This window comes from Castor canadensis, chromosome 16 (assembly GCF_047511655.1).
Source record: "Castor canadensis chromosome 16, mCasCan1.hap1v2, whole genome shotgun sequence".
Taxonomy (NCBI): Eukaryota; Metazoa; Chordata; class Mammalia; order Rodentia; family Castoridae; genus Castor; species Castor canadensis.
This window is the reverse complement of record NC_133401.1, coordinates 47502749-47528837: the sequence shown is the minus strand read 5'-3', so window position 1 is coordinate 47528837 and position 26089 is coordinate 47502749. Positions and strand designations below refer to the sequence as shown.

At 38.2% G+C, this 26089-nt stretch overlaps 1 protein-coding gene across 2 annotated transcripts; it reads left to right on the top strand.

The window, feature by feature from the left end:
• Nucleotides 1-104: 104 nt before the first annotated feature.
• Nucleotides 105-26052, top strand: Ccdc112 (coiled-coil domain containing 112). Of its 2 annotated transcripts, XM_020180842.2 has the most exons (10): nt 105-443; nt 9602-9720; nt 13526-13647; nt 16258-16347; nt 17465-17540; nt 17983-18373; nt 21599-22012; nt 23873-23968; nt 24994-25112; nt 25335-26052. In XM_020180842.2, exons 1-10 carry the CDS (start codon nt 327-329, stop codon nt 25363-25365), a joined length of 1575 nt encoding a protein of 524 aa, XP_020036431.2. In that variant the 5' UTR covers nt 105-326; the 3' UTR covers nt 25366-26052. The 2 variants fall into 2 exon arrangements, with proteins under 2 accessions (XP_020036431.2, XP_073913080.1); XM_074056979.1 differs by lacking the exon at nt 23873-23968.
• The last annotated feature ends 37 nt before the right edge of the window (nt 26053-26089 follow it).

Genomic DNA, 26089 nt, shown 5'->3' with positions numbered 1-26089 from the left:
ATAGCCCCGCCCCTCCTCTCCGCGGCCACGCCCTGCGTTTCGGCCCCGCCCCCGCGTCTCCGCCCTGCCACGCCCCGCGCCTTAGCGCCTCCTTGCGCCCTGGCCCCGCCTCTCCAAGGCCTGGAACTTCCGCCTCTCCTGGCACGCCGGCCCCACCACACCTTCAAGGTCACGCCCAACGTGCTGGCCACGCCCCCGCGTCTCCGCTCCGCCCCCTCGTCGGCCACGCTCTGCATCCCAACCCCTTGGCTCTGGGAGCGTCTGCAGCAACCGAGGGGGAGTTCGCGGGGTGCGAAGCCCCAGGCCCGGCGGCTCGGCGACAAAACATGGCCGCTCTGACGACGGTCGTGGTGGCGGCGGCGGCCACTGCGGTAGCCGGGGCTGTGGCGGGGGCGGGCGCGGCCACCGGGAGCAGCGTGGGAGCACCGCCCGCGCCGCAACAGGTAAATGGAGGAGGCCGGGGGCCGCGGGGGCTGCAGGCTCGGGGTTGTGGGGGGGGGACGCCGTGTGGGCCGCCCCGGCCCTCGACCTGTGCACCGAGCTGCGCTGCTGGTTTGTGGTTTCACAGCTGTCACAGGGCCACCTGCGCGCGGGTGTTGATGGGGACACGGCTCGGCCACTCGGTTTCTCCTCTAACAGTCGGAGCTGCTGTGCACTTGCCGAGCTGTGGGTATCGTGTCCGGATCCCCGGGCACAGAGGAGACCCAGCGCTGCTACTGAACCGGTGCTAGCATCCCCAGGAGGAATAAGAGGAGGGCGGGGGCGAGGCTGAGATGTCCTCCAAGACCCGCCCGGGAAGCCATCAGCTCAGCTCGGAGAGACTCTCCGGATCTCTGTAAAGCGAACCCCCAACCCACCACACCCAGCTTCCTTTTCTGCTTTTAGCTGGGGGAGACCAACCCCGATCTTTCTAAACCGAATCTCCTTACTCACCACACCCAGCCCCCTTTTCTGCTTTTATTTTTCTCCATAGCACTATTTCCGTATGATTTCCTATTTTTAAATTGCCTTTCTGTCTCAGTGAGAATGTAAGCTTACATCAAGGTAGAAATTTTGGGAAGCTTTATTCATTATTGTATTACCAGCACCAAGAATTGTGCCTCTTGTGTGCCTAGGAATACTAGAAATATTTGTGGATAGCTCCAAACTTGAAGGAAAGCTGTCTGAGCAGAGGACAGGCTCCTCTGCACAAATGTGCAGTTCAGGAAATTCCACCTTAGGCAAATTCTCTCACATACCCTTTGTTTTTCTCTTCATTATTCTAACTCTGGCCCAAGTGTATCAGGAGAAATATAATGCATATATGTATAAATACATACATACATAGTATGTGAAATATTTTAAATATGTACTTTAAAAATGTATGAACAAGTGGGCGTGTGGTGTAGTCCTGTATTCACAGTGCTGTAATTCCAGCACTCTGGAGGCTGAGGCAGGAGGATCCCGAGTTTGAGGCCAGCCTGGGCTGCATTGTAAGACACTTCTCAAAAAAAAAAGTAACAGTAAAAATGTATGACTCTCAGTGGTTTAGCCACATTGGTGAAAACTCTCTGGCTTACTGTGGTCTGATGGAGTTTGTTCTCTAAATTCTTTCACTCTGATTTGCATTTCCTGCCTAATAGTGTTATTGGTGTACACTTTCATCACTGCATTACAGTGATTCTCTGAAGTGGTGTTTGCCTTCCCAGGGTTGGATCAGAATCACCTGTGGAGCTAAATCAAATATGGTATTAATCCTTGGGGGACATTTAGCAATGTCCGGAGACGTTTTTAGTTGTCACAAAGGGGAAGGGATGTGAACACCTACTACTAACACGTAATAGGTAGAGACCAGAGGATGGCCCCCCCCACCACCACCACAAAGAATTACAAAGAAGAATGTCAGGAATGCTGAGGTTGAGAAACCCTGCTTTAAATACCTACTTACCACTTTAGTAGGGAAAGCAGAGCCCACAGCTGAGAATCACAGAAGCAATGAAGTCAAAGTCCTCAAATGTATTGGCACTTAAAAAAAAAGTTAGAATCACTGCTATACTGTGTTGTGCTATTTTTGGGGAGTTTACGTGTTATCTGTCTTTGTACTCCCCTATACACCATACGCAGACACATTTATACACACAACTACTGCAGCCTACTACTGAACTTGAATATTTGCCGTGTGATTAACTGATTCCTACCAACACTAAAACCAACAAATGATTTGTTTTCTTTCCTACACTAGTTTTATTTAAAACACAAATAAACATTTTTCTTTTTGTAATGCCAAATGGTTCAAGTAAGGCTGAACCTGAATCATTGACTAATCCAAGGGCCTTAAATATGAAACAAAATTATATTTTAAAAAACAGAAGAATATAGGTTCTATGCAAAAGGGACCTGGACTCTTAATGCTGGTTCCAAAAATGAAATGAGTTTATAAAATCTGTGGTGAAAGCAGAACATCCTACTGGTGCTTTGGAGAAGGGCTGTCATCTACCATTCAGTTGTCTGGAGATGGGTTGGTAGAGGTGTGTCTTTATAGGAATTTCCAGTGATTTTTGCTTGTGCAGAACCATCTGGGTCTTCCCAAGATGGAAGGAGCAGTCAGTCCTCCCTCAGTCTTGTGGCTTTCATTTCCATATTCCCTACAAGGTCACACGAAGTTCAACTTTTGGTGAGCCACCCCCAACAGCAGTTCCTTGGGAGCCACTGTGGCAAGTGGGTCAGATTTCACCAGGAGAAACAAAACTGGCCACCTCCAGCAAAATATCAAAATGGAAGTCCTTCTTCCCTCCCCTTTCTGAATGTGTACCATATGTCTCCTTTCAAGACTACTATCCCCATCACATGTGTTCCTTCACAAGTCTAATCCTTGAGGTGAAATGGAAACCAACTCCAAGAAATGAAAAATTAGAAATGAAGAAAACTGGAAAGTATACAGTACACCCCCAGAGCATCTTACTATCCCTGCTGTAGTATAATTCAGCCAACAAATGTTTTCTTGAGAACAGAAAGCTTTTGTGATGACAATCCCATGATATTAGAAGTATCTACCAAAATATCTAAAATTTCTGTCAGCTAGAGTTTCCATAAATACCACAGCTGGGTAACTAAGACAACGGAAATTTATTTTCTCCTAACTCTAGAGGATAAAAAATCCAAGAGAGCAGTGCACTGTTAGGGGTAGTTTCTAGTGAGGCCTCTCTTCCTGGCTTGTAGATGGCCACTTTCTTGCTGTGTCCTCACATGGCTTTTCTCCATGTTCGTGAAAGGAGAGATCTATGACATCTCCTCTTTTGTTATAAGTACAGAAATCCTGTAAGGTTAGGACTCCACCCCTTATTTAAGTACCTTCCATAAGGCTCTCTCTCCAAATATAGTCACTTTGGGGGTTAGGACTTTCGACATAAATTTTGGGTGTACAGAGTTTAGTCTGTTACACTTCTCTTAAGTTATTTTGGAGTAATTTTCTTTGATGTTCTGGAACTATATTATATTTTATAGTCTTCTTAGGATATAGACTGTCATATATTTCTCATCTATTATGAAAAGTAATATTTATATATTGTAATATTTGTATATTATTTGTTCATATCCTCTCAGCCATTGCCTTTTAAGACTAAAGACCACAAATTTCTTTACCCTGCTCTCAAGTACTGTTTGCTGCTTGTTCCTAGGAACTCTTCTCTTGATCATTCTGCTTATTGAATTGGGACTTTCTTAAAGTACGTCTAACAGCATCACACTATTGTTTGTGTGCCAGGTTTTGCACCAGGATAGTGTGGTGTCTTATTTTTGTTTTTAGTGACCTACCCTCTAGTGGTATAAACATTATGCCCCTTGGCTGTCTAGAGTAGCCCTTCAGTAAGAACTAATTCTTGTTTGACTTAAATGATCTTTTGTTATGGTCTTCCTCTAAAAGGTATGCACACATGCACAGGACTGTGTGTAGGACCAGTGTGGTAGGCTGAATAAGGCCCCCTTACCCCCAAGGCTACTTATGTCCTAACGCCCAGCACCTATGAGTATGTAACCTTACATCATAAAAGGGACTTTGTAGATCTTAAACTGGGGAGATTTTCCTGGATTATGTGTGTGGACGAGTGTGATCACAAAGGTTCTTCTAAGACAGAGGCAAGGAAATGGGTCAGTTGTAGAAGACAGGATGACAGAAGTGTGGATGGAGTGACATGAGCCAAGAAGTGAAGGCAGTCTCAAGAAAAAAAGATAAGGAAATGAATTCTTCCTGGAACCTCTAGAAGGAGTGCAGCCCTGCTAACACCTGGATTTTATTTATTTACTTTAATTTTTTTTTTTGCATGTGTGTGGTACTTGGGTTCAAACTCAGGGCCTCACACTTGCCAGGCAGGAGCTTTACCACTTGAACCACTCCACCAGCCCTGTTTTTGTGTTGGGTATTTTTGAAATAGGATCTTGCAAACTATTTGCCTGGGGCTGGCTTTGAACAGGGATCTTCTTGACCTCTGCCTCCCGAGAAGCTACAATTACAGGCACAAGCCACCGGTGCCTGACAGGATTTTATTTATTTTTACTAATATTATTTTAATGAGCAATTCATCATTATTTATGTTTATGGAGTGTAATGCTGTTTTGCTATACATATACAGAATAGAATGATTAAATCAAGATAATTAACTCATCCATTCCCTGACCATTTTTTTGTGGTCAGACATTTGAAATTTTATTCTCACAGTTATTTTGAAATATACATTTTTACTGACTATAGTCAACTTGCTATGCAATAGATCTCAAAATCTCAGAAGTTATTCCTCCTATTTGGAAGTGTACCATTTCCATTTGACCAACTCCTTCTCACTTCCTTCCTCCTACTTCCCTCCAGTCTCTGGTAACCATCATTGTACTCTCTTCTTATGTGAGATCACCTTTAAAAAAAGATTCTATATGTAAGTAAGAGGACATAGCATAATGTCCCCTAGGTTCACAACTTGATTATAGATTTGACTGCCAGAAGCCCAAAAGAATACATTTGTGATTTAGTTTGTGGCAAACTAATTTGTTACAATAACAACAGAAAATGCCAGGAAAGACCTGAGGAGGTCCTAAGTCCTCATCTTTGGCTGACCTTGGAGCTCTACGCAGGCAGAGAGTGAAGGCTGAGGTAGAGTTGAAAATGTCTTACCTCTGTGTTGAAGGTGTGCTCTACCATGCCACACGGCCCCCTCTCCCAGAGGCTAGGCAACTTGCAGGTTCAAAGCATCTAAGGACATCTCTGACTGATTGAGTTGACAGCTAAGCTAGCCAAGCAGAAATTTCAGTGCCATCCAAGATTAAGAATACAGATGTTACAGAATTAGTTTAGGAAAGTCACTAAGCCAACAAACCAACAGCAACAAACCAAACCTGAGAATCTCATTTTCAGAGTTACCACATTAGATTCAATGTCAGTTTTAACAAAAAGAAATTACAAGATACAAAGAAACTAAGTATGGTTCACACACTGGGAAAATGGTAAAGAGGAAGAGAAGTTACTGGACGTACTAGGCAAAGACTTTAAGTCAATTATTTTGTGGGGTTTTTCGTATTTAGGTTTTGGGGTGTTTTGTTTTGTTTTTGCCTTGAAGTGAAGTCTTGCTCTGTTACCCAGGCTGGACTCAAACTTGTGGGCTCAAGTGATCCTCTTGCCTTGTTCTTCTGATAGCTGGGACTTCAGCTCATGTGTGCCAGCATGCCCAGCCCAAATCAGCTATCTAAATATATTTAATGTGCTAAAGGGAACGAAGCCTAAGGAGCTAAAAGAAAACATGAGAATGATGTTTCACCAAACAGAAAATATCTACACAAAGATAAACATTATTAAAATATCAAGTAGAAATCTTGGGGTTAAAAAGTATAAAAGTCAATGAAAACTTCTCTAGAGAGACTCAAAACCAGGGCTAGCTGGCAGAAAAAGTCAGAAAACTTGAAGGTAGGTCCACTCAGATTCTCCAAACTGAGGAACAGGAAGAAAAAAAAGAACAAAGACAAATAAACAGAAGGTCAGAAACCTTGAGGCAACATTAAACTTACTAACATATAAATACTGATAATTCCAGAAAGAGAAGAGAAAGTGGCTGGGAAAAATGGATGTTTGAATGTCAGTAAACTTACCATGTTTAAAGGAAAACATTAACTTAATCTTTGTTGGAGCCCAGTGAACTACAGGTAGAATAAACTCAAAGAAATCCATTCCTAGACAGATCATAATGGAACTTTCAAAAGAAAAGACAACATGGAAAATCTTGGAAGCACCAAGGAGCAATTCATTACATACAAGGAGTCCTCAGTAATACTAATCCATCAGAAGCCATGGTCCTTGTGTTAACCGTTGGCACTGTATTAATCTGTTTTTCTGTTTTCTGTTCCCAGCCTCAGATTTTATGAGGCTGAGAACTTGAAAAGCAAAAGATTTTTGTTTAGCTCAGGATTTTGGAGGCTGAAAGTCTAAGGGCAGCATCTTGGGAGGGCCCCTCTGGCTGTCACAACATGAAAGTACTCCATTCTACTAAAATAAAATAATTCCCACAGGGTATAACAAAGCAGTGGGTTTTGTAAGGTGACAAGAAGGAACCAGAATAACTTGTAAGAGTTAAAGGAAAAAGGACTTACTTATTCTACTGACTCAGGCTGATGGGCCTTTTCTGATTGGCTGAGTGAAAAACTAAATCTGTTTGGGAGTCTACCAGCTTCCTTAAAATTTCTATTTGATTCTGTAGCACTTAGCATAAGTAACTCCATTTTGGTTTGATCTGCTCTGTGGGGACCTAACACTCAGTCTAAAATAATGGCCTCCCATAAAAATTAATATATATCTTACAACTCAACAATAAAAAGGCAACTGCAGGAGCAGCCCATGGATGGCTAGTAGCTGTGCACTTAGGCTGCTACATGCCAGCTGATGCCACGTGTGTCATGAGTCTTGCAGCCAGCCGGGTCCCCAGCAGAGAGCTGTGCTCAGCCACACTGTCTGCAGTTGGCTCACCTGCTGTGCCCTACAGCCAGATGTGGTGGCCCGGGTAGCAACCACTGCCGTGGTGTGGCTCTGGCTCTGCTGTTGGGCACTCACTGGGTTGTGCTGTCACTGGCAGCCTCAGTGAGGGAAGTAATGCTGATCTTCAAAGCCTGACGTCACTTACCAGGATCCTTAGGGAACCCAGCCCATGCAACAGTTTGGTGTCCCTTGTTTTTATGAGATAAACGATTTTCATTTTAATTTATTGTACAAAATGGGTTTCACTGTGACATTTCCACACATGCATATAATGTACTTTGATCTTATTCACCCCCCATCACTGTCCTTTGTTTTCTTCTCTGGTTCCTATCCCTGTAAATAGTCTTCAACATAAAATGGTTTTTGAGGTTTACCCTGAACCAGGGTAACCTTAAACTCTGAGGGTTTCAGTGAGGTCCTTGCAAGTTTAGACTTGCAAGTGGATTAGTCTAGTGAAGTTCAAATTGAAGAAATGGAAAACCAGGTCTGCTGACCAAGTTACTTTAGCATAAAAATATAACTGGTAGTAAAAGTACAACTGGTAAGCTCACCAGTTAAATCTCTCCCATTGTTAATAGAGTCTTTGCTTCAGAATGGAAATGGTGTTCCTACTGTGCAGGATTCATGGAGATGGTATAGAGTTGGGAATTGGGCAAATGTTTGGCCTCCTTAAAACCAGCTTAGAATAAAGTGATTTTCTTCCAAAAATAGAATAAGAAATGCTTTAATTAGACTTTCCTCAAAGAAGCGACCAATTAGGACCTGAAAAGATTAGTCATTGTGGACTAATCAAGATCACTGTGAGATACCACTCCACACTTATTAAGATGGCTGCCTTAAAAAACCTCAGACAATAGCAAGTATAGTCAAGGGTGTAGAGAAATTGGAACCCTTGTTTGTTGCTAGGGGGGAATGAAAAATGGAGCAGCTGCTGTGGAAAACAGTTTGGTAGTTCCTCAAAAAGTTAAAAACTTGTATTTCAATTGCATTGTCAAGGAAGTGATAAGAAAACTCAGAATGGGGGAAGTGTCTGCCAATCCTAGATATGATAAGAGGCTTATATTCAGAGTGTATAAAGAATACTTCCAACTCATAAATGGGCAATCCAGTTGTTAAAATGACCCATAAATTCTACTGCTAGATGTACCCAAACAGAAAATATACTCACTACAACTTGAATGCAAGTATTCACAGTTGCATTATTCCTACTGGCCAAATGGTGGAAACAGCCCAGTTGTCTGTCAGGCAGTGACTGATGAGGGAGAAACACAATATGGTAGATCCATATGGTACAGTATTATTCAGCCAAATAAGGAAGGAAGGATTCATGGTACAACCTGAATGAATCTTGAAAGCATCCTGCTAAGTAAAAGAAGCCAGCCAGAGAAGGCTGCATGTTGAGCCCAGTTATCCAGAATCAGCAAATCCATAGGATGAGAAGGTTGCCAGGAACTAAAAGAAGGGTGTGTGGGACTGCTAATGGGGTTTCTTTTTTGGCCTGGCAAAAATATTCTGGAATCAGATAGTGGTGATAGTCACCCAACCTTGTGAAAAACCACTGAATTGTACACTTAAAACCACAGATAACATTTTATGGTATATGAATTACATGTCAGTTTGAAAATATTTCCTAAATCAATTACTTTGTTCCTGCTTCTGGACACACAAAGCCTTATTCCTTTATCCCTTATTGCTCACATCCCATCGTTCAGCAATTCTTGTTTTCCTCCAAAATGCATTAGTCTTCTTTCAGTTCCCATCAGCCCTCGCCTGTATTGCTGCATCAGCTACCTCATTATTCCTCCTACTTCCAGTCATGCCAGTTTATTCTTTTAAAAAAAAAACATAAAACCCAGAAAGACTTTCTTAAAGAATTAAATATTCTATGGCATCTCTCTGCTCAAAAACCTAAAACATCTGTGTATCTGGCACCTGATACCTACTTCTTCTGCCACTCAGTCTGTGCGTATCTCATGCTACAGTCATTTGCTTTGCTTGAACAAGCCAAAGTCTTTCCTGCCATGGGGACCTTGCACAGCTGGTGGCTTGGCCTGGACATCTTCCCTGCTGCTTCTGCTGTGGCTGTATCCGTTCTTCCAAAACAGCACCTCTCAAATAGTCCCCCTGTAGCTGTTGTAACTGAAAACACAAGCTGAGACCCATTTACTACATCTCGGCACTCTTTTATTTCCCCCACAACACTTACCATGGGTGATGTGGGTTTTATTGTTTGCACTTCTCTCAGTAAATTTCGTTTTCCTCACTAGACTTTAAGGCAGGGTCCAGATCAGTGTAGATCATCATTGCTTCTCTAACCTCTAACACTGTACCTGTCACATTACAGTGTTCAATCCATAAATGAGGAGTGACTGACAAATGAATTAGAGTCTACGATAAATAATCCCTGGGCACAGCATTTACAACTCAATCTCACACCTTAAGATAGAAATTCCTTTTTCTACAAAGTGTATTTTTTAAAAACTAGATTGACCATAAATATCTCCCAAGAAATTCTGTTGGTGTTTTGCCTCTCTGAAAAAAAAAAAAAAAAAACCTGCACATTCATCTCTTACCATTTTCATTATTGATGATAACATTTTGTTTTTTGTGCAGAGCGATGGCTGTCTTAGTTCCTCAGGTGGAATTCGTCCTCAGCTTCAGAACTGGAGGCAGAAAGCTAGTCGGATAAAGAAAGCAGAATTCATACGCACGGCAGAAAAATTTAAAAATCAGTAAGTATGATATATTACCTTCAAATAACATTACTAGCTATTTTATAAAAGACTTCACCTTATCCAACCCCATAGTGTTAGAAAATTCTAATCACTACCCTGTGAAATATAACAAGAGAAAGGTGAGAGGCATGAAATTGACAAATGGTACAGGCCATGTAATGTATCCTCACCATTTGATTAGTGCATTTTCAAGGAAAACAAGATAGCTGTTTCTTTAGGTTTTGAATAACAAGTAACAGATTGAGCATTTTCATTTTTCACCTTGGTAAATATTTTTGAGTGAATGAATAGTTATGTATGTGTATAAAAGTGACTTATCAGTGAACATCATAACTTGCTATTGATTTTATTTGCCAAGTGAGAATGTTGAGGATTATAGGGAAGAAACACTTGGTCAGGTTCTGTGCTTGTGAACAGTTGGTGGAGGGCTCTAGGCCACGGAGAGCTGTGTTACTCATTCTGACCCGTGCTGGTCTCCAGTGGGAGACCGTGTTGGGCCAAGTGGATGAGACCACTAAAGAAAGCAGTGTATCCTCCAATTATTTTTTTATACAAATTATCTTTTAATTAGTTTCCCTCCCTTGCCTCTGCTCTTCTCAGATCAGTTTTGTACATTATGACGAGTGTGCAGTACATGTGCTTTTTCCCTAAGTAACCACTGGTATATGCTGAGTGTTCACTGTTGTCAGTAGCAGCGTGGTATGACAAATCATGAGGAATGGTAATAACTAGAACTTAAAACACCCCACTCTATCCTAGTAAAATATGTCTTTGAACTTACATACTATCAGTTTTCCAAAAGAACTTTAGTAAAGGAGGCTATGGTAAGGAATGGCCTTGGAACAAAACTAGTTGCAGTTCTCTTTAGAAGTCCTGCCAAGGAACAAATATATTGTTTTAATTTTGAAAAGTGATGCCACATTGTCATTTTTGGAGCTTGAATTTTCATTGCATTTATGTAATGCTTTATAGTTTTCCCCAGCTTTATTGAAGTATAAATGACAAAAATTACATATGTTTGCAGTATGCAATGTGATTTTTGATAGATACACATAGAAATGATTACCACTATCAAGCTAATTAACAATCCATCACCTGACATAGTTACCTATTTGTGTGTGTGTTGTGAATACTTAAGATCTACTCTCTTAGCAAAGGATTTTCAGTACACTAAGTGAAATAAGCCAGGTGCAGAAAGACAAACACTGCATGATCTTACATGTGGAATCTAAAGAACTTGAATTCATAAAAACAGAGAAGAAGGTGGTTAGTGGGGGTGGGTGAGGGTAAGGGGCTGCATAATGGGAATGTTGATAAAGGCTATAAATTCTGGACACTAATGGACAGGATGGCAACTACAGGTAATAACAATGTATTGTGTACTTGAAATTTGCCAGTACTTACCTCTTCAATATCTAGAATTTGAGAAAGTATTATTTTTTATTTCCAAAATGCAACACCCTAGATAGAATTGGACTAGGTTAGGGGTTTGGCTTACATTTCAGTCTAGATGGCACAACGCCCACTAAATGGTTAAGATCCACAGATGTGTCAATTCAGGGCTGGGTGTGATGGCTTGTGTCTATAATCCTAGCTACTTGGGAGGTGGAGACCAAGATAGCCCAGGCAAAAGGTTAGCGAGACCCCCCCACCCTTCTCAATCCATAAGCGAGGCATGTTGGTGGGCTCCTGTATCCCTAGCTGTGTTGAAGGCCATAGGTCAGAGGATCATGGTCTGAGACAGTTCCTGGGAAAAACATGTGAGACCCTATGTGAAAAATAACTAAAAGCAAATTGGGCTGGGGATATGGCTCAAGTGCTAGAAAAATTGCCTAGCAAGCAAGTTCAAGCCCCAGTACTGCAAAACAAACAAACAACAAAAAACCCCACAAAATCAGCAACTCAGTAGGAGAAAAACTCAGTAGGAGAATGTTTCGATTCTCATTGAATTGTGAGGAAAAACACAAGGAGCAATTTCATTCTGTTTCACTTTTGGAGAACAACATTCACAGTGCTCAAAATGTAAATGTATCAAAGGGAACCTGGTGGGAGGTCTCATTTCACCCTGTCCCAGCCACCTAGCTCCTTTCCCTCAGACAGCCACTAGAAATGGTAATGGTTTCTTGTGTGTCTGTGCACAGGTGTTTTATGTTTGTAAGGAAATACAAATGTGTATATTTAGAGTTTTCCTTTTATGTAAATTGGAACATACTGTACACACTGCTCTACATCTTGCTTTTTTTGTTTGTTTTTTTAACTTAAAGAGTATATCTTAGAGACCAAAGAACTGATTTTATCAGGTACTGTAATGGCATTGTAGTGACATGAGTCAAATGTCTGTTATCTCTAAAAGTATGCAAGTACATGGTACAAAGTGTGTCGGAGTGAAGTTACGCAGGTAAAGTACTTAAGCAAAGAAAGGAAAGCATGGGTGAAAGGAGAGAGAAAATGAGCAAGTCAGAGTGATGTGAGAGGCCATTCTCTATTTTTAGGCTTGTCTGACATTTTCATACAAAAACTTTGTTTAAAAGAGTGTTACCAGTGCTAGGGGCATGGCTTAAATGGTAGAACACCTGTCTAGTAATTGTGAGCCCTGAGTTCAAACCCCAGTACCACCAAAAAAGAAAAAAAAAAGTGTCATCTTGGAGGTCATTCCCTATCAGAACATGAAGCAGTCACCACTGCACTGTATTCTAGTAAGTGACTGCAACGTGGTTCATTTACCCTGTCCCATACTGATAGACATTTAGGTTGTATTCAGTCTTTAATTTTAATAAATAATGTTGCTGTTAATTGCAGTATGCACATAGGTTTATGTTATTTTGCACAATGAATATTCAGGAAAAATTTCCAGAGGAAAACACTGAGTCAAAGGCATGGGAATTTGTCAATATTGTTGAGTTGACCTCCACAGGCAATTCACAGTCCCATCAACAATGTATGAGAGGATGTGTTTCTCCACAGTTTATCAACAGGATACATTATTTAAGCTATTGATTAAAAACATACTTATTTTTTTATAGTGCTGTGGATCAAACCCAGAGCCCTGTGTATGCTAAACAAGCACTCTACCACTGAGCTACATCCTCAGCCCTGATTTTTTTTTTTGCTAATCTGACAGATACAGTTTCTGTGGTATAGTTTTAATGTGCATTTCTCCTGTTACAAGTGAGATTGAACATCTTTTCATGTTTGGAAGTTTGTTTCCATTAGCACATTCAGAATGTCTTCCAAGACTAGTATTTCTAATCTCCTTCATGTACCAAAGCTCCTGTTTTGTAGACAGGTTGCCCCTTGAAGTTTTAGTGTTAACAATATCAGTAAGTTGTATTTCCCTCTTACGTGTACGTGTGTGTACAAAGTCCCCTCCCATCCAGCATCTCATTTGCTTTTAATCACAGTCCTGTTAGGTAGCAGAGAGCTATTCACCTGTTAGGGACGAGGGTCACACCAGGAGAGGTTACAATCTCAGCTAAGGTTACAGAATTCATAGTATTTACCACTGAAAGCTCCAGAAGACTGAGTGTAATCCATAGCAAAAACTTGTGACTCTTCAAAGAAAGCCTACATCCACATTTTGTTAACATTTTATAATTTAAGTAACAATTCATGTTACATTTGATTTTAATTGAACTTAACTCTATTTATTTTGACTAATATTTTTATTAATCAAAATGATTATAGTCTTACTTGTGAAGTGAATTGATCTGAATATGAGGTCCTGATTATTTTGTATGTCTTCATACTCAAAACAGTTAAATATATTAAATCATATTTATATCATTTGTTTCTTTTTCTAAAGAGTTATTACCATAGAAAAGGATAAACACAGTCATTTCTACAACCAAAAAAGTGACTTCAGAACTGAGCATAGTATGCTGGAAGAATTGGAAAATAAACTGATTAACAGCAGGAAAACAGAAAGTAAGTTGAGTTCATAATGAACTAAAGACTGTCATGACATGAAGTAGTCTTGCCCTGCCTTTGTCTTTGTGCATCGGCTGTGTTACATTTTTTGTCAAGACATTTTAATTGGTAATAAGTTTGTCTTTTATGGACATGTATTTATTCTTTCAGGTCACTGTTTAGTCATTCTAACTGGATTGTTTTCTAAGTATATTCCAATTTAACAGGAAAGAAAATTTGGGGTTTTGGAGTTTTTTGGTTTTTTTTTAATTGAGAAACCAGCAAATACTATTAAAACTTCTTAAAATACGAGTGGCTCAGTTCCTGGGCTATCTGATCTTAGCTCATCTCCCTGGCCTCAGTAAACTTCAGCAGGTTTAGAAACTATACTTAGTTGTCTGAAGTGAGTAAGTCATATAATTGCTTCAACTTGGTTTCCTCGTCTGCACTCTGAATTCTACTCTTCCTACCTCAGGGGAGCTGTTCTGGGCATCTGACATGAGAGAACAGACAAGAAAGTACCGTACAGATCAGAATGTTTGTTATGAGAGTTCACCACTATCAATAGTATATAAATGCTAGCCTTAAGGAAATCTATGACAACACCTTGTAGAATTATATTCTGTATGTTATAATAAAAAAACTACTTGGTACTGTTTTCAGGAAAAGTAATAGTTATCAACTAAGCTTTATAACATACTGACTTATTATGCAGACATTACACTCTTTATGGTACTCTTATCACCAGTTGAAAGAAGTTCCTAATAAGTTTTTTCTTTCAGAATATAAGAATTCACTGTTTTAAAGTCATCTTTTGTCAGGTAGTGGCAGCAGCCATTCTTTCTCTTCTGGTAGAGTGACAATACGGCCTAACATAAATACTGTGTTTCCAGTTCACGCTTCTCTTTTTTTTTTTTTTTTTTTACTCTTTAATTCAGACATAAATCTGCACATTGATGATTTAATATTTGCTAATTTCCCTTGGTTCTTTTGCAGACAACTGGTAGGCTGATCTTTCATCTCCTGTTTATACCTTTAAGCAGAGCATCCCAGTTGTGCACTTTTACCTTGTTATCTCCCGTTGTTTTCCGGTTGTTTTCATTAGTTACACTTTTTGCTTATCTGAGAGGGGAAGGAAAGCATTGTCTTATTATAACAATATAGAAGCTTCTGCCTCATTTATTACAGCACTCAAGTAGTAAATTCCTAACCTCAAATATTGGGCCTTAAGTTTCGCCTTCATTTGTATCTGTTGCCCTTATGTGGTTTGGCTGTACAGAATGTCAGTTCCAGTTAATAAATGGAATAAGATTGTTTGTCCTGTAGTGATATTGCCATAGCTGATCAAGAAAACTACAACTTTACTGGAGCAGTTGGTTGTTTTCGCACAGGCTAGACTTGAAATTGAGGTTCTCCTGCCTCAGCCTTCCAAGTGCTGGGATTACAGGTATGTCCTACCACACCTGGCTTTAGAGAAGTTTCTGACTTACAGTTCCAACAGTAAGCAAGACTCTAATGTAAATTGGATAAAATTTCTGATTTTATGGAACTCCTGCATTTTAATTTAAAAAGTAGAACCAGCCAAAATCATATATGCATATTTTGAGGCTTATATTTGGATACTAGCCTTGGCTCTAAACCTGTAGGTAAATGTTAAAAAAATTTGCCAGGGCTGGCTGGGGACACAGCTCAGTGATGTGGCACTTTCCTTGCATATAGAAAGACCTAGGTTGATCCCCAGCACTGCAAAAAAATAGAGGACTTTTGGACAGAGCCTTTGGTATTTCATGCTCATTTGTGAAAACTTTCAAAAACAGAAAAGGAGGGTGCATATAAAGTGCATAATGATGAAATAACAGTGTTACTATTATGTGAACATAGATGTATGAGTCAAATATTCATGATATAAGCATACTAATTTAAATAAATAAAAAAACTAGGATTATTACTTCTGAAAAAAATATGGAAGACAAATCCAGTCTTTCTGCTGCTGATAAAGACCGTCTAAAAATGACCGAGAACCTTGCTTGTTTCGATGCTGTTATTCTGGGCCTGACATTTGACTCCAGGCTGGTCCTTTCGTTAAGCTGTGACATAGATGCCACTGAAGGGTCCTGGAGGTACCTCCTCAGGGCCATGACAGTGACCTCAGCAGGTACCACCACCTGGTAATCCACCCACTTAGAGGATGTGTTTAAATCAAAGTAACTCCCAACCTGGAGTTACTGGTTAGATAGACTTAATATTCCCACAGTAGAGTTCAGATCAAATTCTATTTGCTTAAACTATAAGAAATTAAAAATAAAATGCTTTTAAGGTATAAAACATGGTAAGCTTAAGTTACTAATCATACACTTAAAACAATGTCAAGTAACTCAAAATCTCCATACATTTCCTGGATACAGGTTTATAATAAGATTTAACCCACTGTTCTTTTAAATAGTGGAGGAAATTGAGAGCTGCTTTATTTAAACCAAAAGTTTTCTATTGTCTTGACATAAATGACTATTTTTTGTGCTTAAACTATTCTTGGTTTCTTTTACTAAGACATTGTGATCTGTCTTATGTGTAAATGCTAACTATAACCAAATTTGTTATAGTGTTAAAGTATATACTTCCTCCTCACAGGAGCAAAAATCCAGCAACAATTGGCCAAAATACATAACAATGTAAAGAAACTTCAGCATCAGTTAAAAGATGTGAAGCCTACACCTGGTTGTGAGTAAAGTGAAGTACTAGATGCTTTCTCACTGTTACTGTTTTCTATGGTCTGTTAAAAAAATTTACACTTTTCTAAGAAGAAATATGTCTGTTTTTTAACTTGGTGTTAATAGAGCTAAACCCTACTTTATTGATCAGGGATTAATAAGAAAATATTGGAGAACTGTAGAACCTAATATTGATGTAGGGTTTTTTTTTTTTTTTCTTCAACCTTTAAACTGCTACCAAATCTTTAGAAACTACAATCAATAGAGCACCTGCCTAGCAAGCATGAGGCTGTGAGTTCAAACCCCAGTACCACCAAAAAATTTAAAAAGCTAATGTCCATAAAATATGTAGAATGCCTACAAATTAGAGCAATCAAGATAAACAACCTAATAAAAAATGGGCAAACATTATAAGGTGCACAGTGTAGCAAAAGAAATACAAAATGTATGAAAAATGCTCGAGCTTACTAATGATCACACAAATGTCAATTAGACCTATGGTAAATTTTCTCTTTTCCTTTTGGAAATGGTTAAAAGTATATGGGCAGGAGCGCTCAGGAGCTGTGAGTTGGTAGCACCTCCTTGAAGAACAATATGATGTATCCAGCATACTGTAAATGGACATACTTTTTTAATGTAGACATTTCAAGTTTTGTCAGTTATTCTCTAAAAAAACTTAAGTTAGCATGCTACAATATATATGCAAAGATTTTTATTATAGTAATCTGCATATTTAAAGGTTTATCAGTTGCAGAATTGATTAAATGAATTAGGATTGTTTTAAACCATGGAATACCATATGGAACCATTGGAAAAGAGTGGTAGTGATAGTTTTTTTATAGATAAGAATTGTCAGTCAAACAGAAGTATGTTAAGGATGAAATCATGTTTTTGTTGCTGTTAAAAGTAATACTAGTTATGATATTTAATGATATGGGTACATAGAAAAAAATCTGTAATCAGAAAAAAATGCCATCATAAAAATTTAGGCAGAGTTTTTCTGATTCCTTAGGCTAAGAAATGTTTTTAAGTTAGGGGAACATTCTGTGGTTTTTTTCTTAATTTTAATTTAGCCATACTAAAATATGACAGAAAAATAATTTTTTCTTGGCCTTTTTTTCTTACAGTTGTTGAAAAGCTCAGAGAAACGATGGAAGAAATTGAAAATGCAATCAATACTTTTAAAGAAGAGCAGAGACTGATGTATGTTTTAAAATAAGATCATTGACCCTTATTTTTTAACAACTCACTAACAGGCTATTGCGTTCAACCTTATTATGAATCTTACACAAAAGCAATATAACACCTGTCTTTTGTCTTAGGGTTGGATGGCTTTAAAGTGAATTTTCTTTTTTTTTTTTTTTTTTTAATTTTTATTGTTTTATTATTCATATGTGCATACAATGCTTGGGTCATTTCTCCCCCTGTGAATTTTCATTCATATTTGGATACTAGAAAAATCCTAAATAAGAATCCGAAAGATTGTTTTTTATCTCTGAGGAAGTAAACCTCTTTCAGGCTTGGATTTATAAATGTTAGTAATGTCAGCAGGGGAGACAATGTGAAGAGTCAAGAATAATAAAATTTGAGAAAATATGGGTTGGTTGGTCTGTTCTTATTCAGATTTTATTTTTCTTAATTTTAGATATGAAGAGCTTATTAAAGAAGAGAAAACAACTAATAATGAGTTGAATGCCATCTCAAGAAAAATCGACACTTGGGCTTTGGGTAACTCAGAAACAGAGAAAGCTTTCAGAGCAGTCTCAAGCAAAGTTCTTGTAGGCACAGTCACCCCGAGTTCTCTTCCTGAGGAAGTGGTAGAATTTGAAAAATTCCTTCAGCAAACAGGAGGGCGGCAAGGGGGCTGGGATGATTACGATCACCAGAACTTCGTAAAAGTGCGAAACAAACACAAAGGGAAGCCAGCATTTGTTGGAGAACTTCTAGAACACCTTCCAGGAAGGACACAGGATGAAGTTCAACAACATGAGAAATGGTATCAGAAATTTCTGGCTCTAGAAGAAAGAAAAAAAGAGGTAATAATTATTCATTATATGTTTTTGTGTCGTAGGCACTGTGCTACACTCCTAACAGTTGATGGCCTTTGCAGCAACCCCATCTCAGAGAATATGGAACTGAGGGTTGGGAAGTTAAGTAATTTTACCCAAGTAATGGATCTGTAGTTGATGCCCTCCAGGTCAATTGTTTCTACACAATGGGCCATAGAGCTTTTGACTGTGTGAGCAGACCCTCTGTGTCTACCTCCCAGAACCGTGGGGAATTCAGATCCACTCAGACTTAACAGACATCACCTTACAGCAAAGACCACATTATTTTGGATGTAAAGATCAAGAGGCAATAGAAGAAATCACTTCAATTATTAAAAGTGTCTTTGAGATTTTTCAACTTTAACCTCATTGCTTATTTTAAAGACTGAAAAATTTGCCTGCCCCAGAAGAAAAAAGTAATCCTTGATTATAGCAAATATCCCAAAGTTCTGTTTTCCCAAAATATTAATCTGGCTTTGGTTTCTCAACCGTGGCACCATGATGTTTTGGGGCTGAGTGGTTCTTTGTTTATGTGGGTAGTCCTCTGCATTGTGGAACAGTTAGAAGCATCTCTGTCATCCAGCTTGTAGCACTCTCTTAACTGTGATCATTAAAAATGTCTCCAGTGTCTGGGAATGTAGCTTAGCAGGTGAGTGCTTACCTACCATGCACAAGGCTCTGGGTTCACTCTCCAGTGTCTCCCCTGACCCATTAAAAAATATCTGTGACATTACCTAATCTACCCAGCTTGAGAATCATGGGATAACAGATTACCCAAAAGTCTTGAGGTTTTTTGTTTTTTTTTTTTTTTTTTTTATATTTAAGCTGTGATGAACTTTAATTTGCATGGTTTAACAAGAAATACATGTCTGTTCAATAGGCAACGTGCCTAGGGGGCATTAAAGAAACCTTTAAAGATTCCATTTTTAAAGTTCTAGAGAAGTAGCAGGGTTTTGTTGTTCTCGTGGGCCCTCCCCAAATAAGTTGAATGTACAGAGATTTGGGGAGTTCTAAAAATATTTTTGAAGCATGCATGTTTTTGTTTTGTTTTGTTTCTGGTACTAGGTGTTGAACTTAGGGCCTTGCAAGTGCTAGGCAGGTGCTTTACCACTTGAGCCATGCCCCTCCAGCCCTTTGTGCTTTAACTATTTTTTAAATAGGGTCTTGCATTTATGCCCAGCTTGCCTGGAGCACGATCCTCCTAGTTACACCTCCCTTGTGTCTGGGATCATAGGCATATGCCACTGCACCCAACTTTTTATTAATTGAGATGGGGGGAGGGTCTTGCTAACTTTTTGCCAGGCAGGCCTTACACCTTAAGCCTCCTGATCTCTGCCTTCTAAATAACCAGGATTGCAAGCATGAGCTGCTCTGCCTTGTTGAAATATAAGTCATTTTTAAAGAATAAATTATTAAGAATTATTTGGGCTTTTATTGTAGGATACTGAAAACATGGAGTCATTCTCAGAGTGGTCTGAAAAGCAACAAAGTCAGCATCACCTGGGAACTGGTGATAATTCACCAGGCCCCAACCTCAGACCTAACAGAACTCTGGGGTGGGACCCATAATCCTTGCTTTACCAAACCTTCTTGGGTTTTTGTTACAAGCTAACATTTGAGACTTCCTCTCTAAGAAAAGAGTGTTCTTATAATAAAACCACCCCATTCCCTATTTCTCTTGTGCCAACCACTCTGTTTCCTGGTATTTGACAGTTGATTGAATGTAGCACTGAGGCAGACAAGAGTGTGAAGCAGAGGTACAATTTATTTGAAGTAGGACATGTTGGAGGGGGAGAGGGAAGTCCTGGGCAAGTGTCAGGAATGCAGTTTAAATCTATGGAGATTAAGAAGTTTTTATCCCCCCACTTCCTTTAATATATCCTGCATTTCATATAAACAAAGGTATATTTCATATTAACCTCAGATATGCCGTGAACTTTCTAAGTACCCGTGAGCATCTTGCTCTTAGTTTATGTGCCTCTTTCTTTCTTTCCCCTTCTACTTCACAGTTATAAAAGTCTGATCAGATCAGATGCTCCCTTTTCTTGCCACCCAAATATAAGTAGCCACTCTCAGGCTTCCACTAACACTGTTTATTTCCTTTTTACCATGTGCTATGACTTGCCTATGTCACATCTCACCTAGAACAGTGTTGCTTACACTGGTCTGTAGACTGAATATTGGTTTGCAGTCTGCTATTGATCTGCAGTAAGATAAGGTGACTGCTTGAGCATCAACAACCCAGAAAGTGCAGTTCACCTCTGTTGACTTTTTCCATAGAAAACGTTCTCATTAAAGGAAGCATGAGTTTCTGAGGCTTTTGAGGACTGGCACTTTGAGTAGCACTGTACTAGATGGCATTTGGTATTGCTTATTCTCTTAGGGAACCCATCATACTACCTTCCATGTAATATATGTTCCATGTAGATTTATTGAAGGAATGAATAATAGACCATAAGGAAAGATGAGGAAACAGTTTCCTGACTTGGGGGAAAGTAAAGCAGTAGATACATCCACAGTGGTACAGAGAAGGCTGCTAGGATTTTAAATAATCTTTACACGCCCACACTACAGTTATTGAGCCGTCATTCTTTATGTTTGTTTTTACACTTACGAAGTACTGTGTGCCACACACTGACTCATCTAGTCTTCATGACAGCCCTGTGGATGAAAGACTATCTACCACTTCAGAGATGAGCAAATGAAGAGAGAAAAATTTAGTGACTCATCCAAGGTCACACCTAACAAATGGCAAAGCCAGGGTTTTGTCCCAAATAGTCTGGTTTCAGGACTCATGCTCTTAACCACTCCACTTTTAAGTCCTCTTCTAATACTTGACCAGAGAAAGGTTATTCAGAAACCTAGATTCTAGACTTAGAATTTGGAAGCAAAAGTGAGATGATTAGAGGAAAGGGACATTGCCTGTGAAAACAAAGCAGGTAACAGGAGGAGGATACTTCATATGGTGCAGTCCTTGTGAGCTTGAGGAATGAGAGAGGAAGAAGAAGGCCAAAAGAATAACACATTATTCAGAGTTTTAAAAGATACAGTAATTTTTAAAAATTACATTGGTTCAAAACAAAACAAAAACCTAAGCATCAAGCATCTTGCAATACTATTCTTTCCAGAAAGATAGAGTTGAGGTTGGATTTTAAAATATTCAGGTTATTTAAAAACACTTTTGTCTTGCTATCTTTTTTCATAATCATTTAGTCTATCCAGAATTGGAAAACAAAGAAACTCCAAAAAAAAGAGGAAATTTTCAAGTCAAAAGAAAAGGCAGACAGTATACCTACCATTTCTCATAATAAGCCAGAAGATAAGCAGAAGCAAAAAGAGGAACAAAGAAGAAAGCAGAAATTGGCAGTTGAAGCTTGGAAAAAACAGAAAAGTATAGAAATATCAATGAAATATGCTTCCCAGTTAAAAGACGACGAAGAAAAAGAGAAAAAGCAGCAAAAGGAACGCCAGCGCCAGTTTAAACTAAAATTACTACTAGAAAGTTACACCCAGCAGAAGAAAGAACAGGAAGAATATTTGAGGCTTGAAAAGGAGATGAGAGAAAAAGCAGAAAAGGCAGAAAAAAGGAAAACTGCTGCTGACGAAATTTCCAGGTTTCAAGAAAGAGTGAGTAAATGTACTTCCTGAAGAATTTTTTTGTGGTACTATGGTTTGAACTCAGGGCCTTGTGCTTGTTGGGCAGGTGCTCTACCACATGAGTCACACACCCAACCCCCTGAATAATTTCTAAATGCTGTACGTGGAGGTATTACTTCCAGATTCGGTTCAGCAAAAGTTAACTGAGAGTATCTTATATATCAGACCTGTGCATAGTATTAATATCAAAATGAGTAAGCCTCGCTCCCTTATTTCTAGTAGGTTATAATCCAGTGGCAAGGATGTGTGCAAGTAGGAGATTTCAGTATGAAGTGGTGAGTACTGTAGTGACTCAAGTGTGGATGCAATGGATTTTAGGAGGTAGAGATAAAGAGCAGATGTTGCGACATCCTTGAGTGTTGGAGGGAAGGTGATGCTTGAGTTGAGTCTTGATGGGAGAAAGGGGAGGGAAAGGAGAGTTCTTTCCTGGTAGAAGGAACAGCATGAATAGTGGTGTGGAGGAGTATAACAGCATGGTTTGTGGGAAAAACTATAAACACTTCAATATTCTTAGGGAATCTAGGGGGAGATGAAATGGGAATGGGCAGGAGATGAGGCTGGAAAGGTCTAAAAAGACAAAAGCTACTTTTTTTTTATTACTGATGTATTGACTTTGTTTTTAAATGATTTTATTAGCATATAATACTCATATGCGGGATACATTGTGATAATTACATATGTGCTCACAATGCATCTTAGTTGAACTTATGTAACTTCCATTGTTCTCCCTCTTCCCCCCTCCTCCCCTTTTTAGAACAGTTGTAATGGGTTTCATTCTTCTATTTTCATAGAGAGATATAAAATATATCCACCATATATACCCTCCTTCACCCTTTCCTTGTGCCCACTCCCTTCTACTGGCATACACCCCCAGAAAAGATTTATTTTTCCCTACTGCCCTTCATTGTTTTTGGATTAAATGCATATTGATAATCAAGTGGGTATCACCTTAGTACTTCAGGTCTGTGTGTATTGTGCTTTAATCAAATTAAACCCCCCCATTACTTATTCATTCTCTATCACCATGCTCCTCATTTGAGAGCTTACTATACAATACATTATATTATATTCATATATAAACAGGTTTTTTCAATATTTTTCATTCTGTAACATTTTCTTTCTCTCTCTCACCTTCCATTGGCCCCTAAGACAGATTCACTAATACAATTTTGTTCTCTCTCTCTCACTATATATATATGTGTGTGTGTGTATAAATGTGATCATATATTTCTATATATACATCTAACTTATAGGTCTAGCTTCCACACATATGAGAGAACAAAGGGTACTTGAAAATGCAAAATGAGTCACATAAGAAGACTGCTATGGATATGTGTTATGAATTGTTATGTACACCAAATTACACAGCAGCAAAATTCATAAAACAAAGGAGCTATGAAGAAAACTAGTAGGCAAAAATACATTAAGAGGGGAAATTTTAGATCATTTATTTCAGTTCCTATATAAAAGTGTTACTGAATAACAAAAGATCCCATGCCTCCTCTCCCCAAAAGGTAAGCAGGCTATATAATAAAAGACTTAAAAAAAATCAGTGAGACAGAAAATGCAAAATGAGAGATCTAAAACTAGCTGTATTTGTATTGATAAGTGAAAATGGGCTTACCTTACCTATTAAAAGTTTTTCATTGAGCCTTTAAGTAAAGCAAGTGACACTAAAAGAAAGTGACCCAGAAGGATGTGCATGTGTTAAATATTTGTTGGAAAAAGTCAATATTGAAAGGTAATTTTATTTGCAAACAACTCAACTTTGAAGAAAATTCTAGTTAATTTTGTTTTATTAATGTAACCTTTTTTATTGGTATCTTTTAGGATTTGCATAAACTTGAATTGAAAATACTAGATAGACAGGCAAAGGAAGATGAAAAGGCAGAAAAACAAAGAAAACTTGTAAAATTAAAAGAAAAGGTAATCTGTGCTGAGATTTTTGGTCATTTTTGAGACAGGGGTCTTGCTTTGTAGTCCAGTTGGGCCTTGAACTCCTGATCCTTCTGTCTTGATCTCCTAGTTGCCTGGATTACAGGCATGTACCACCATACCCAATTATATTGCTTTTAATTTTGTTAACCAATTCGTAAAAATCATACATATTAATACGGTGATGTAGTATTATAATAGATGTGTACATTGAGTCATGTTTAAATGAGATTAAACTGATCTCAAACATTTCTTTTTGACTAAAAAGTTTAAAATCCTTCCTTTTAGCTTTTTGAAATAAAAAGTACATAATTGCTCTCTGTAGTCACCCTGTTGTACAATAGCACACCAGAACTTGTTCCTATCTAGCAATAACTTAGTGCCCATTTATCAATCTTTCACCATCTTTCTACCAATTATCCTGATTCATCAAACCTACTTTCTTTATATCCCATTTCTGTATTGACTTTAAATGTCGTATTTATTTACATATCAGAAAGCATAACAGTACATGTTAAGCAACTCTCGTTTGATTTCTAGCATTTTATAAGCACCCTGACTTCTTTCTCTAGTCTACTTGTCATTCTTTTCATTCTTTCTCTATGAACTTGTGCTCTATCCCAAAGGCAGGTGCGGGTATTGTGTAATCTCACTGGCAGTACTCAGAACTAAAGATCAGTTGAAGTCTTCATGGAATAACAGGACTCACTGATGGTTACTCATCCTAGATTTGTCTAGCTATATAACTGTTAGACCTAGGTGCATTTCATTTCCCTTAGAATTAAAATAGAAACAGAATAATAGCTAGAAAATAAACTAATAGTTTATTAATACATAGATGTAGTCCAAATTTTATTTTACCTATATGAGCACAATTAGAACTTTATTGTGAATAAGTTAACAGTTTTGTTACTGTTTAGCTGGTATCAAGTATGTTTTTTTAAAAACTGTTTCTCTTACTAAGGATCTTACTCATTTACATTAGTTAACTAATACTATTTTACTTCTGATTACAGGTTGAAAATAATGTTAGTCGAGATCCCTCTAGGCTTTACAAGCCTACAAAAGGTTGGGAAGAACGAACCAAAAAGATAGGACCAACAGGCTCTGGGCCACTTCTACATATCCCACATCGGTAAAAAGGATTTAGAAGGGGTGTTCATTCACTTTATGGAAATTCAATAACTGCATGTTTAATATTTCATGTAATTTTCTATATGCATCGACCATTATTAGTTCAACAGGTTTATAAAGCAAGTATCTCTGTATTTTTAAGTTACCATTTAATCAAATAGGTTTTTGTTGTTGTTTTAATTTTCCTATTATTTTATGATTGCTTTTCTCTTTTTCTCCTTAGGGCTATTCCAACCTGGAGACAAGGAATATAAGGAACAATATGAGATAATGGAATTGTTACTCAGTTGATGAGAATGCTAGCATGTTTGTTAAAGAAGGAAAGAGTGTTAACTTTGTTCTTTAAATATCACTAGCCTAGTCAGATTGGTTATTGTGTTATAGGTGAATTAAGAGGTATTAAGTTTTGTGTACCATTGTCAATATTTGTTTCTACTAAGTATTTAAGGTGTACATTGCCCTCTTACTAATGTAAGTTACTTAAATAAGTTTATGTTAAAAACTTTCCTCCATTAAATACTCAAAAACATTTCAAAGATACTTTGTTTTTGTCATGGCACAACAAAATAACTTGGGACAATCATAGACTTTTTTTAAACCAAATTTTGTAACTTTTGTAACTTGGAGTAAGTTAGCTTGAGTAACATGTAAAGTGTCTTTTTTTAAGAGTTATGAAATCAACTTAATATTTTTTCTAAGTTTAACAAATTGGTAGTTTGTCAGTTTTTACATTTTTGTGTAATCAATACTTTGTATTTGTTTGATGCATGCTTTGTTTTATATAGGGAATATAAATTTATTTAAACAATATGCCTCTCATCTCATATATCCTATTAATTGTATGATTGATACCATCCTTTTGGTTTCCTTCAGCTATTCCAAGTTCCCTCTCTGCCTTTCTGGACTTTGTGGACAAATTTATAAAATTTTTGTGGCTTTTACTTCTTACTGACTAATGCAGTTTTCCTTTGTCCTTCT